The sequence below is a fragment of the Prunus persica genome, chromosome G1, assembly GCF_000346465.2.
Source record: "Prunus persica cultivar Lovell chromosome G1, Prunus_persica_NCBIv2, whole genome shotgun sequence".
In the NCBI taxonomy this organism is placed as follows: Eukaryota; Viridiplantae; Streptophyta; class Magnoliopsida; order Rosales; family Rosaceae; genus Prunus; species Prunus persica.
In genome coordinates, this window is record NC_034009.1 from 6,965,120 (window position 1) to 6,980,040 (window position 14,921).

A 14,921-nucleotide genomic window follows, 5' to 3' on the forward strand; every position below is an offset into this window, starting at 1 on the left:
TTAGAAGAACAGCCCGACCTACATACCAAAAGCCTTATCCTGCTTACATTGACGATTTACCTTTCCCAACAGGATTCAAAGTCCCAAGTTTCAGTCTGTTTAATGGAGAAGATTTGTATGCATCAACATTGGAGCACATAGGGCGCTTCTCGGCCCAATGCGTAGCAATAGAAACTTAACCCCTCATGAAGCTGAGTTTGTTTGGTAGTTCTCTGTCGGGCCAGGCTTTCACTTGGTATTCCAACCTCAGCCCAAATCCCATCCCAGGATAGGCAGAGATGGAAGGAGTGTTCATGGAATAGTATTATAGCCCCGAACCTGAGGTTACCATCAACGATCTTACAGAATGAAGCAGGGGGAGACGGTGCCAGATTTCATCGCGCGATTCAAAAAACTTAAAATAAAATGCAAAATTCCCATGGATGAGAAACATTTCATAAAAATGGCACAAAATGCTCTCAGACTATCACTTCGGAAAAAGTTTGATGATATAGAATTCATGGATTTGCAGGATGTGGCCCAACGAGCTGGTAATTACGAATTGCTACTCAGGGAAGAAATACAAAGAAGGAACAACTCCAAGCCGGCGTATTACAAGAGCCCAATTCACCAATTAGAAGTAATGAACGCATCGGAGGAAGAGGGCGAAGAAGTGGTTGGCCTCGAAGTAGCATTAGCTGAAATCGCTCAAATGAAAACTCCAATCACCTGCAAAGCAGTAGTAAGACCGGTGAAGGAACAACGAAGTACCCCCGCCCGACCAGAGGATTCATTCCATACAAGCAAAAGAACAAATCATACTCTTTCGACCTGTCAAAAGCCGAAAATATCTTTGACGAATTATTACTGGGAAAGGCAATCAAGCTCGACGAGAAGCACGTATTTCCTAAGCCAGAGGAGCTGAAGAACAAAATGTTCTGTAAGTGGCATAATTCATTTTCACGTGCTATTAACAACTGTGTTCAATTTAGAGATGTCATTCAGGATCTCATCATCAAAGGCAAGATCCTCGTAGACAAACCAACGACCATGAGAGTGGACAATGAGCCTTTTCCTGCACACATGATCGGCATCAATTGGCCCGATAGATGCAACAAAAGAAAGATTGTTGTAGATGTCGGGGAAGGGGGGACAAGAAAGTTACTATAGTGAGTAGGGTGTACTTATTAAAATTACATTTGTTTCACAATTCAATATATCTTATTTGGCCATCTATATACATAAAGCAAAAGGCAGAGAATGATGAAACATTCAAAATACCAGAAAATGCCATTGGTTAATTCAAACATTAAGAATTAAAATTATTAATTAAATAAGGATAATATAGTAAATTCATATTTTTTCTTATTAAAAAAATTAAAATTAAAAACAAAATCAGATAATAGGTCCTACTTTTATGGAAAATAACTACCCATATTATATTTTCTCCTTTTCATCTCCGGCATTGCAGTCCTCACTCCAATCCTTGCGAATTAGGGGGAAGGATCTCAGGATTTTTTTAAGTTAAAACTAATTTCCCTAAAAATTTAAATTTATATTGTTTATTTAAAAAAGGAAGAAATCTTTTAATAATTTTTGGACCAAATTGCCCCTTAATAAGTAATTGAGGTTAGAAGAATTTGACAGAAATTAAGGATTATCTTCTAATTACTTCAAATTAAAACCACATGAATAAAAGTGATCAAATTAAAACCACAGAAACTTTAGTTGTAAAAACAATAAATCACAGAAACCAAAATTGTAAAAATAATAAATTACGGGAACCAAAAGTCGCGTTTTGCCTTTATATTTTGACTTGAAAAGAAAAAGTTCTTATTCCATGATCATCAAACAGTAGAATTTTGCCACGTAAGCCTTTCGGTCCCACTGGAAATGAAGGAGCATTTGCGCTTCAAGTACCGGACAAAATTGTTTCTCCAAAGTCCAGACCGCGTTTCTTCCAATTCTCATGTTTCCCAATTTCGATTCGTTTTTCAGAGAAAATTGAAAAGCGAGAAAAGAAAAAAAAAAATTCCTATCTCCACTCCACCACACTTTTTACTAGTTTCTCAAATTCTCAACAATTCTCTTCAGCAGGCCCTCTCTCCTTTTTTCCCAGGCATGCAAATCTCAACTCTCTCTCACGCTCTCTACAGGATCACACTTTTCACACTTTGCTGGTTTTGCAGGGAGGTACAGGGTTCTGCGTTCGAGATCCGATCTCAGACCCCTCAAAGGCTCAAACCCAGTTGATCTCTGTTCCCATTCATGCGCTGAGGGAATTCAAATCGCACACAAACATGGGCATTTTGTTTACTAAAATGTTCGCTTCCTTGTTTGGGAACAAGGAAGCTCGGATCCTTGTCCTTGGATTGGACAATGCTGGGAAAACTACTATTCTCTGTACGATTTCGATCATTCCGCGCTTACCATATTCATAATTTTTGATTTTTTGGAGTTGGTTTGTGTTAATTTTGGGTTACTTGTTGGATTTTCTGCAGATCGGCTCCAGATGGGGGAGGTTGTCTCCACGATCCCAAGTTGGTATTCCTTTTCGTTTCTTTGATTTTGATAGTTATGGATTTTTAAGTATTTGGTTGCTCCCAAGTTTTGAGAATGATGAAAATTTGAATATTTGACAGTTCTTGTTGATTTACGAAGTCACTCTATCAAGTAAATGGTAGCCTAGAGAGTTTGTGCAGCTTACTATGTTCTTCAGTTAAAAAATTGGAATATTTTGTTGAATCAATTCTTTTACTTGGATGCAGCCATTGGATTTAATGTTGAGACAGTGCAATATAACAACATCAAATTCCAAGTCTGGGATCTCGGTATGGCTATATTCCCTATTCCGTATCTTCAATTGGCACAACATGACATATGCTACTTTGCTATTATATTGTATGAGAATAGTGACTTATATTAAGAATATACCTGAAGTCAGTAATTGGATGCACTTTTATTTGATTGATTTTAAAGAGTCAGTATGAATTTTAAGGGGGAACGCTCTGTATGAGGTAAAAGACTTGAATAATTATCTAATATCTTAGTAGGTCTTATCTTTATAATTATGATGTAAAATTTGGGTACGTAGTGGATAAGGAAATCATTAACAGGCCGGATTTGAAGCTAGTGTCCAGAAATCCTTCAAATTCTATAGGATCCACTTCTAAATCTGGATCACAGGACTATTCTTAAGGCCTGCTTGATAACCATTTTGTTTTCTTTTTTCAGTTTTGTGCGGATGCTTCTAATTGTTAATTGAGAGTGATATTGCCACTCCAAAATGCTCACCCCACCCCTATTTTGTAAAAATTACCTACAATTGTATCCTCGCATGAAATTACATAGGAGAACTAAGATTGCCATGGCAGCACCCCATTCATGGGGCGTTGCCTATGGAGTAGTGCTCACCCTGAGGACTTAATTTGAGGGAGAATGCATTTAATGGCTGGATTCACTTAAAGTAATTATTGATTTCAACATTTGTGCCAAATCCAACCATTAAATGTATTGGCCCTCAAGTTGAAGTCCCCAGCACTTCTAATTTTCCTTTTAATATGTATCCTTGCTGGGTTAGGAAAAGCAGATGCTGGGGTGAGCATGTTGAGAGGATCCTAAGAACCAGATCCAAATCCAAAGAAGTTGGTTTTACTTTTAACCAATGTGGGGATTCGTGGTCAGGTTTATTCAGTTTGGACTTAGGTTGATCCTATTTCAAAGGATTTGATGATAAGCTGATTTAAACTTGTCGGAATCACATGAAATTAATGTACATAGTTGTGCAGATGGTTTTGATGTGGTGTACTGGTCGTTCTAAGGGAATTAAGGTGATAAATACTGCTTGCTAACTTTTTATTAGTGCACTGGTGGTGTAAAATTTCTAAAATCACTGTGATTAATGGATTTTATTCGCATACTAACGTGAAATAAAAGCTACTAGTAGTCTACCTGGGTTACTGGGACAACTTTCAGCTTGAATTGTTGAACGGTTAAGCCTTGAATTAATGAACTGGATTGAAGGATAGCATGAGTTGAACTCAAGCTATTCATAATTGGCCTAGATGCTTTCTTTTGCAACCACTATAAAAGGATGGTTTTATCAAAATGTGCAAAACAATGTATTGGTTAGTTATTAAATGAAGTGGGTCTAACTTCGATCACTGCCCCACTCTGCCCCTCCCTTTTCCCTCCTTCTGGTTACTGCTTGTATTGAAATCCTTACAGAAAACAAACTTATAAGTTGATATGAATGATACAAAGTCAAAAATGTCTGCACTTTGACTTTTGTGATGTAAAAGTTTACTCTCCATATTTATTTATTTATTATGGAATGTGATGGATAGTTTATGAGGATGCAAAAGCTTAACCACTGAATAGAATTATTATCTGGAGGGGTTTATTTATTTAGTTTTAAGGTCTGGCACCTATTTTTTGTTGTTTAGTTTTCTTACACTATAGTTCCTTCAGAAGTTATTCAAGCTTCTTGAATTTATTTTATGTTGTAGAATTTTCTTTTAAGCTACATCGTCTGCTACGCCCATCATCTTTTTGGCATATATATCCTGCCGGATGGTGGTAAATAACTCTTAGAGCTTTTATGTACTTTTATGTGATAAGTTTAAAATTTTTGTTTTCAACTGACCTCTTGCTTATGTCATTTCTGTTTTTTCATTCAAAGAGATGGGTCATGATTTTATCTTGTTCTGATGAGTTTTGTACTTTGTGTTGATACAGGTGGACAGACAAGTATCAGGTATTTCTCTCTTTGACCAAATGGTTGCCTAATTTGTAATAATACTAATATTATTTTTCTGTGTGTTATTTCCAAGAGAATTATAATTGATAACACCTTGTAGTGTTCTGATATACTAAATGAATCTTGATTAGACCACTTTTTTTAATAGTAATCTTTACTACAGTTTCAAAGGCAAATATGCACTTGTATTTTAAACGAGCAGGATTTATTTTTCGAACTCCCTGTGAACTTTAATTGATTGATTGATTGATTGATTGATTGATTGATTGATTGAAGTTTTACGATACAATATGGTGCTGTGTTGTATGATTACCATTTGATCTTCCATATGTTGTGTGGTTTCTCTAGTACATCACTTTGATTGTTCTGTATGCCTGAATTCTTTGTGTAAATATTGCACAGTTTGATGGATTCTGTTAGTTTAAAAGTAAATACATGTTGACATATTGTTTCTCAATCCAAATTAATCTAATTTAAGAGTTCTTTAATGTCAACCACACATTATTAGAAACTTCAAGCAAAATATGTAATTGTCCTTGTACAATAGGGTTTGACAATGAATAAGAGGGGCATATGTTATAATAGCCATTTTCTTTAGCTTAAAAGTGGAGTTATTTTGTATTCAGAAAGGGGTAGATAATGATGGTAGGTTTATATGTAAGTAAACTTTGGTGGGCAAACATCTTGTTTTTAATTTTACTGTTATTAAGAGTTTTTGTAGTCTTTTCATTAAATGGGCATCAAAGAGGGGAATCCCCTTTATTAGCAGTATGCATGATAGCTTATGGGTTAGGTCAAGGTTTATTGTCCCTTTTTTTTTTTTTTTTTTTGAATTTCTTTCCAATAAGCAGAGCATACGCGGGATGTAACACATTACGAAAAAGGATTTTTAAATAAACTTCTTGGTATGATGTGCATCTTGAGCATGTTACCATGTGGTACTGAATCTCTATTTGTCAAATTTTGAGGTATAGGTTCTGTTGGGCCACTATGGTTGCTTTTGCATTGTTTCTCCCATTGACTTTTAAGTTAACCACAAGCTCACCATCTTCTTATATGGTTTCGTGCCACAGGCCATATTGGAGATGCTATTTTCCAAATACTCAGGCCATAATCTATGTTGTTGATTCTAGCGACACTGACAGGCTGGTAATAGCGAAAGATGAGTTTCATGCAATATTAGAGGTAACTGGTTTTGGATTACATTTGCATATTTAAAGTAATTATTGGCAAATTTAGTGTGAATTTTGGGTGCTTCAATTATTGGCCTTTTCTGCGCTATGTATTTATCATTGCATCTATATCCTTGTAATTATAGTAATTTCTCTGTGGCTGTATATTTGAAAGATAAGGAAACCAAATAAAAAATAAACAGTATTATTGAGGGGATAGAAACAGACCTACTTGGGGCTTTTGGGCATTTTAATAATGAATTGGCAATGATTGTAATGTGAGAAACTTCTGGTAACATCAAACTCCTTGCCTTGGATGTTGATTCCATAATTGTTCTATCTTTCTCTCTCTCTCTCACCCTCCCTCCCTTCCTACCCCTCCCTTTTTCTCATCTCGTTTTCTTATAGAATATTCTGTAGGACTAAGGGTGTTGAGTTGGTATTGAAAAATTATACTCAGTCCCTTGTTAGTTTTATGTTTGAAGTGTTCGGAACAGTGCTACTGTCTTTCGTGTTCTTCCTTTTCTTTTAATATCAAATTTGTCAAATTTATGATTGGTTCCTCTGTTTTCCCTCCCATTTTGTTTGGCTTTACTTATTGATTGTGTTGGTTGTTTGTAAGTGCATTTGATTAGTCATCTTACTGCTTTTGAATCCTTTGGCAGGAGGAAGAGTTGAAAGGTGCGGTTGTCCTCATTTTTGCTAATAAGCAGGTTAGTACCATTGTCTGTTGGAATTGCTTGGTTCAGACCAAAAAAGAGAAAGAATTGCGTGGTTGGGCAAAAACTTACCTGTTTAATCATCAGAAAAAAAAAAATGCATGCACAAGCTGACCACTGTTTGAAAGCCTTTGTTAAAGAAAGAACAACCGTTTTTTCTGTTACAGCAAGACTATGTAAGTTCAAATATAGTTCAATAAAATTTTCATTTCTTTGTGATTCTTTTTGTATTTCTTTTGGTTTATGTAGGATCTACCTGGTGCGCTTGATGATGCTGCAATAACTGAGGCTTTAGAGTTGCACAAGATAAAAAACCGTCAGTGGGCTATTTTTAAAACTTCTGCCATAAAAGGGGAAGGTCTATTTGAGGGCTTAGACTGGTATGCATTACTAATCATCAAAGCATATTTTTTTTTTACTGCCGCACAAAGAAAATATTTTCTTGCGAGTGAACATGATATTGAGGAATTGTCCGTATGTAAAATCATAGTGTTAAAACCAAAAAATATATGTCAATTTCAGTTGGTAAAAGAATATTTTTTTCCAATTGTTTAATTTCCACTTTAGTTATACATGTTTTATATATTTATGTACTGTACTTTGATCCACATTTAAAAAAAGTTCCTGCAGTTTTAAATCTAGATAAGACTGAGCTAAGTGATTTCATATTGCAAGGACTTCTTTATGAAGAGCAAAAATTCATGCAAATTCTTGTCGGGTTATGTGCTCAATTCAACTCAGTCCATTATTAGCAGCCTCATGTCCCACAAAAGCATTAGTTGGTAGTTTAGTAGTTAACATGGTGTAGATAACGATGTAAGTAAACCTCGAGTATCATTGATATACATGTAAAAAATTTCATCGATACTCCCTTTTAGAATCTATGATTGTAAGACATTCCTGGGTCCTGCTTGATGATGTGTTCTGTTTGACTTTTGCTATTTGAACAATTTGCTAGCACTGTCCGGAACATTTAATTTATACATGATTATATATTTATAGATATATCTGTTTATTCTTTTTGTGTGTAAAGGTACTTTTAAGACTTTGTACAGTTAGTAGTGATGAAAGAGTTGTTAGGTCTTTGTTTTTTACTATTTTTCATTATTTTTAAATATTTTAATTGTTTTCCTTGGTTTCTAAAACCTAGTGGAATGAAATGCTTCTTGTTGTAGGTTGAGTAACACACTCAAGTCTGGAGGAGGCTAATTCATTGATTTTGGGAAATCTAAAAGCTTATTTCTGCCTAGCCAGGTCAGAATGGGGGGAATGACTTTCTGATCGAAAATTTCATTCAAGAGTGCAGTTATGTCAATTGATCTTCTCTGGTTTTTCTTTTGTTCCGATTTTGGAGTAAACCGCTGATATACATGTAAAATTTTTCATCATTGATATTTATTTGGCTCTTATTTTTGTAAGTTTAGTGTGTTCCTTACTTTTAGCTGCTTATCCTAGTTCTTGTTTTGGGTGGTGGCTTTGGACATGGAAGTTGTTTAACAAGTCTGTTGGTTAGCTGAAAATTGAAGAGGCGAACTATCTTAGTTGTCACCTTTATTAATTAGGGCTTTGTCATAGTGCAGACATAAATTACAAGTTGTATAATTAAGTGATTGATATGACATCTTACATTTAAATAATCAATAATGCTATTTCTACTACATTTATAAAAAATAATACTTGCCGCCTTCCCTGGAAGTAGGAACTCTTACTTTCTTGTCAATTACAGTTTGACATGTATGCATATATTGTGTTTTTGATGAATTGTTTTTGCATGTGTCAAACTGTAATTTACTGGAAGTAAGAATTGACTCCTTTTAGGAAAGAAGGGAAGCAGTATCCTAAATCATATTGATGACCACCTCTCTAAAAAAAGTGGGCCCCACTTGAGCTTCATACGTCTTGTTCAAGAATATGTTCTTCGTTGTTGCTAATGTGCTCGATTGACCATTTGGTAATGGTTTATTTATTTTCTTAATGGTTGACATAAGTTTCCTTGGAAAAACAAGTAACTGGACAAATTGTAAATCTAGATGACCTTGTGGCAATTGCAAGTTTTATCCGGATCAAGATAGTGTATTTCCGCTTCACTTTCAATACGGGATCAAGATAGTGTAGTTTTGATTATTTAAAAAAAAAAATGTTTAATGAAGTTATTTGCATGACATAGTTATTGCAGACCATGTTTGCTTTTAATAAAATTTCCAGTTAAATGAAATTAGGCTTAACTCCGATCTATAATAACAGAACTGAGTTTTTGGTTTTTGTTCTTTTGACGAATCAATATTCTTAATTACTCTACTCTAATGTACGGAAAGAGGGATCAAACTCGAGTACAAAGGATGGGCACACTCCCTTGACCGATGGGTCTAACCCACATATACATAGAATTGAGTTTAAAGCACAAAAGAGCATTATCCAAAACATCAACTAGATTGTGTCATTCAAAAGTCTCATTCTTGTAATGTTCATTCACACACTGACAGTATATTATTTTTTATTTGTGTTTAGAGAACGACATTTCATCTTGCAGTCCTCGACTTCGGAAAGGCTTTTATGATTTAAAGCGGATTTTAGTCAGTTGGTTATTTCAACAATGTAACAATTGTGCAATTCTAACATTTTTTTTAATACAAGCGATATTGGGGGAGATTTTCACATTGTCAAGGGGTTCGAACTTAAGATGAGACCACTGATCTGCAAGTTAATGCCTTTTTTCACTGAAACACACCTCGTTTAGCAACATTTTTTTTATAAGGGTAATACTCCAACAACATTGAGAAAAATTTCAATTAGGCGCATACGCCCTATGTGTCTAGCTTCACGGCGTTGTGGTGAGTAGAATTTGAGAAATGTTTTGGGGAGGCTTGACACATTGGATGTGTGGGTTGTGCGAATGCATAAGTCCAAAAAAAATGAGGCTACTTATAAAACCTTTTAGCCTAACAATTACAGAAGCATAAAAGACTTTTTGAATGTTTGACAGATGCTTTTTCTAAAGTTTATTTATTTATTTTTTTTATAGCTTCTTTACCTTTTAATATTGGACATGTTTTACTTAAACTAATCCACTTCACCTAAACTGAACTTTTAGGGCTTGTTCGGTATTCAACTTGAATCCAACTTTTTAAACTCAAAAACAGAATTTGAGTCCAAAACAAAGAAAATCTGTTTGGTAACCCTATTTTTAAAAACTCAAACTCAAGAACAACTAAAAAACACCCCAATTATTAAAAACAAAAAATATATGTTTTTCAGTTTTTTTTTAACATCCCATAAGTTCTTAAATTTTTAAGATTTGAAAACAGTTTTCAAGTTGCATACCAAACAAGTTTTTGAATCTTAAAAATAGATTTAAGAACTCCTTATTTTTAATAAAAGTAAAAGTTTTTGAATTTTCTATTTGAATAAGATTAATTTTTTTTAATTTTTTTTTTTTACAAAAGCAGCGTAGTGCTCACCGTAAAAGGGCACAAATTTTTACTCTATAGCGCCTCCAAAATCAATAGACCGCCCAATTGGTGACCCTAGTACATTGAGAGAGTAGCCTCCTACAATACCCTACACAAAATTTACAATTTAACTCACTTTCGAATAATGCAAAAAGAAAAGAAAAGAAAAGAATCACAATCAAGTAGTCGCATGGAAAGTAACCTAACTAGATCGAAGTCCCCATCATTTTCAGTTGCTTCATTTATTACTTGGGGAGCTTGAGAAGAATGAAACATATGAGTAAAAGACGTGCATTGTTTTATTTGCATGTATTTATAGCAGAGTGGACGCTTACACATACAACGTGTTTCACGGTGTTTTTGTCTTATTCTTAGTCGTAGGAAAGACAAGACAGAAAGAGTCCTTTGCTTATATACTGCTACTTCGATTCACATCATACAGCAAGCTTATGGTAATATATATTTTTGAATATACATATGTATATATACAAAGAGCTTCGTTGATGGATTCTTTAGATAAGAACAAATTTTGTGGGGCCTATTCGTATCGTATTTTTATAATCCGAATCGTTTATTTTCTAGTTGTTTCTTCAAAGATCATTCATGCAAAAAATTGCTTGAATTCAAAATCATTTGACCACTCAATCGATGCTTAGTTTTAGTTGTCTTGAGCCACCGGGATTGTCAATTTTGTTGATCATAATTAGATGTCTTAATGTTGCTACTTCGATTAACATCATACATATCAAGCTTATGGTATATATATATAGGAAGATTCTCCAATAAGTATTTTATGTTAAGAATTGATTACCTATTTTTAATTTCTACCGCTGGATTGCATGTGTGTTGCATATTAAATCTACCAACACATCTAATGAATGCAATTCAACGGCCAAGTTTACAAATATGTAACTAATCCTGAACTTAAATACTTAATTCAGACTTTCATGAGTGATTTAATCGTGTTTGTCTCATCGATCTGCATTGTTAGATTAATTATTTGAAAAACCAGAGTACTTAATTAGCCTTTTTATTGCTTTTGTTTTTGCAGTGGAGGGATTGCAACTATACTGTAATGTTACTTGTAGGTTAACACGGCGATATCCCCCACCATCTCAGCTTTAAGGCAAAAACTGTAAGTGTTTTTGCTATTCAAGCTGGGTTTTGGGTATTGGTCAGTTAGAGAGAAAAGAAGAAATAAAGAATGCTATTGAATAATTGCTCTACTTGCTCACAAAGCATGTGAGCAAGGTTTTGTATTTGTAAGAATGAGCTCACACGGCATGTACTACATGACCCTTAGCTCTGAGCTGGATTCGCACAAGCATCTATGAATCTCAGCCATCCATCTGTCTTAATTCTAGGAATACCACTCTTGGCTATTTTAGCCTTACACGTTTGAAGCCTTACACTTGTCATTCTCCAGGACTAAGTGAATACACAATTAACACTCTAGGCTTAAAAGAATCAGGCTCACCTACTTACAATTCTACACTCCCTTTTAAGTTTTGAGCTGATTTCACACCAAGGTTGTCTCTGAGATAGCAGAATCAATCTTTAGCCAGACTTTGTGAAGATATCTGCTAGCTGCTCATTTGTAGGATAGTAAATTAAGTTAATGATTCCTTCTTGCAAGGCATCCTTGATGAAGTGATACCTTCGATCAATATGCTTAATTTTTTTTGGTGGAACACAGGTTTCTTTGTGATAGCAATTGTAGTTGTATTGTCACAATGTAGTGGTGTAGCTTCAGCTTGAAATTCACCAAAGTCTTCCAAAATAAATCTGAGCCAAATTGCCTGTGCAGTTGCTTTCGATGCACTGATGTATTCTGCCTCGGCAGTAGAAAGAGCAACACAATTTTGTTTGACTGATGCCCAAGCAAAAACACCACTTCCAAAAGAGAAAGCATTTCATGAAGTGCTCTTACTGTCATCCACTGAGCCACTCCAGTCACTGTCACAGTAGCCAATTAACACTGCATTCCTTCCTTTCACATACTCCAACCCATAATCAAGTGTCCCCTGAATATACCTGAGAACTCTTTTTGCAGTTCCATAATGCTTATTAGTAGGACAACGCATAAATCTAGCAAGTAGACTAGATCCATACATTATATCAGGTCTTGTAGCTGTGAGGTATAGCAAGCTTCCCACAATCTTCCTATATTGCTCTTCATTTGCTGGACCGCTTCCATCATCTTTGCTTAATTTCTTAGTTGTAACCAGAGGTATAGAGACAGGTTTGCATTCACGTAGGCCAAATTTGCTCAACAAAGATGCTGCATATTTCTTTTGGTGAAGAAAAATGCTAGTGTGAGTTTGAATGACTCCCATTCCTAAAAAATGATGCAAGAGCCCCAAGTCTGTCATTTCATATTTCACCATCATGTCTTGCTTGAACTCCTCTAACATTGGCTGACAATTCCCTGTATAAACAATGTCATCTACATAGATGGACACTATTAGAATTTCTGCTTCTCCGCTGGTTTTGGTATAGAGAGTGGCCTCACATTGACTTTTGACAAATCCACACTGAGCAAAGTAGGTGTCAATTTCACCATACCAAGCTCTTGGTGCCTGTTTTAGGCCATACAGAGCTTTATGAAGCTTGTACACCTTATCTTCACTTCCCTTGACCACAAAATCATCAGGTTGATCTACATACACCTCCTCTTCCAAAACACCATTTAGAAAGGCAGATTTGACATCTAGCTGATACAATTTCCAATCTTTATGTGTTGCCAATGCAACTAGTGTGCGGATTGTATCAAGTCTAGCCACTGGTGCAAAGGTCTCATTGTAGTTAAGACCTGGTTTCTGGGCATAACCTTTGGCAACCAGCCTTGCCTTGTTCTTCTGTACTGAACCATCAAGGTTTAGCTTGGTTTTGAACACTCACTTAACTCCAATTATAGGCTTATCAGCTGGTCTGTCCACCAGCTCCCATGTTGCATTTTTCTCAATCATTGACAGTTCATCCTTCATTGCTTTCATCCAAGATTCATCTTTAGCAGCTTCAAAAAATTTTTCTGGTTCCATAATACAAAGATTGCATTGAGCTAGAACATCATCCAGATTTCTCCACTTTAATAGAGTGTGATCAAAAGCTTGAGTGTTTCTCATGCTGCTGCTTATATCACTTGTCCTTGGTGATTGAAAGTGATCATAGCTTCTAGAAGGTGTCATTTGCGATGAATCATTAGACAGTTCAGATTGTTCTTCATGATTGATCACAGTTCCTTGTTTATCATACATTTGTTTCCAATCCCAAGCTGCATTCTCATCAAACACAACATCCCTTGAGAGTAGAATCTTCTTAGTAGTAGGATCATACACTCTATAACCTTTTTCACAAATTGCATACCCTACAAAAATACCCTTGGTGCTTTTTGCATCTAACTTCTGCCTCACTTCACTTGGTATGTGTATATAACACGCACAACCACATTATTTGAGGTGTGCCAGTCCTGGTTTTAAGGACCCGCCCCGAATTTTCTCAAAATCCGAGACGAACCCTTTGGAATTTCAGACATCACCCCGATGCCAGGCCCACTTACTAAAAACCGAGACTTCCTGCCGAAATTTCGACAGAATCTCCCCTATAAATTGGACATTCCCAAAATTTATACCTGCATGAAAACGCATTTTTTTTATATTCCCAACTGGCAGCATGCACAATATAATTTCATGCAATTCACATAAATGGCCTTCGGCCTTCCAATAATTCTCAAACAACTACCAAACAATTCAATTACAAAATATGACTACTATTTAGTCTGCGGCTGCACCTAATAACCTCAGGCTGCCTACGTACCCTCCTTGAGGGATCAAGCCACACGTAGTTCTTCCCTAAAACCCAATTCCACACTTGGGCGACGCCTTATTTCATTTCTCTGTATTTCACATATTCTCCCCATACGCCGGTACAACCAACGCCACGTTTGGGGCCTGTCAACACGCCGGATAACCTACGCCACGTGCGACCATGCCATACTGTCACATAACTCCCCGTACGCCGGTACAACCAGCACCACGTATGGGGCCTGTCCCAACGCCGGATAACCTACGTCACGCGGGACCTCAACATTATATCACAAATCTCCCCATACGCCGGTACAACCAACGCCACGTATGGGGTCTGTCGACACGCCGGATAACCTACGCCACGTGCGACCTCAACACTATCACATAATCTCCCCATACGCCGGTACAACCAACGCCACGTATGGGGCCTGTCTCAACGCCGGATAACCTACGCCACGTGAGACCTGAACATCATATTACATAGCTCCCCATACGCCGGTACAACCAACGCCACGTATGGGGTCTGTCCCAACGCCGGATAACCTACGCCACGTGGGACCTAACTTTCACTTGGTGGTACTTGTAGTGGATCCAACATCCGAGGAGGTACCTAAAGTAGTGCGTATAGCACTCCAAACTGACACTTTAGACTCTGTTGTACCCTTGTACAACCATATATAATTATAGTTATCTAAATTAATTCTAACATCGTGTAACTCTCCACAATAGTCTAGCTCCCGATAATCCCCCCCCTAGGAATGTGAGATTACTCCGGGAGACTCTCGGTCAACCAAGGGTCAAACTATTCTAACCCTGGTCAACCGGACCTGCAGAACCCATGACCTCCAATTTCTGATCCGGAAGTCCCTATGGGTTCTACCAGGTATAGGACACTTGTCCTGCAAGTTTGGTTCAGATCGGACGGTCGGATTTCTCACGATCGCACGATCCGACGGTTAATATAAAATATAAACTTAAAATTATTATTCGGAACATCCGGGGCTCCGATTCACGATCCGTGAATTCCTACACGATCC

At 36.4% G+C, this 14,921-nt stretch overlaps 1 protein-coding gene across 1 annotated transcript; it reads left to right on the forward strand.

Moving 5' to 3' along the window:
* Positions 1,811-8,287, forward strand: LOC18790118 (ADP-ribosylation factor 1). The gene is made up of 9 exons (XM_020554582.1): positions 1,811-2,098; positions 2,169-2,382; positions 2,481-2,519; positions 2,748-2,810; positions 4,717-4,735; positions 5,812-5,923; positions 6,576-6,623; positions 6,879-7,009; positions 7,805-8,287. The coding sequence occupies exons 2-9, from the start codon at positions 2,280-2,282 to the stop codon at positions 7,836-7,838; spliced, it is 549 nt and encodes a 182-aa protein (XP_020410171.1). The 5' UTR covers positions 1,811-2,098; positions 2,169-2,279; the 3' UTR covers positions 7,839-8,287.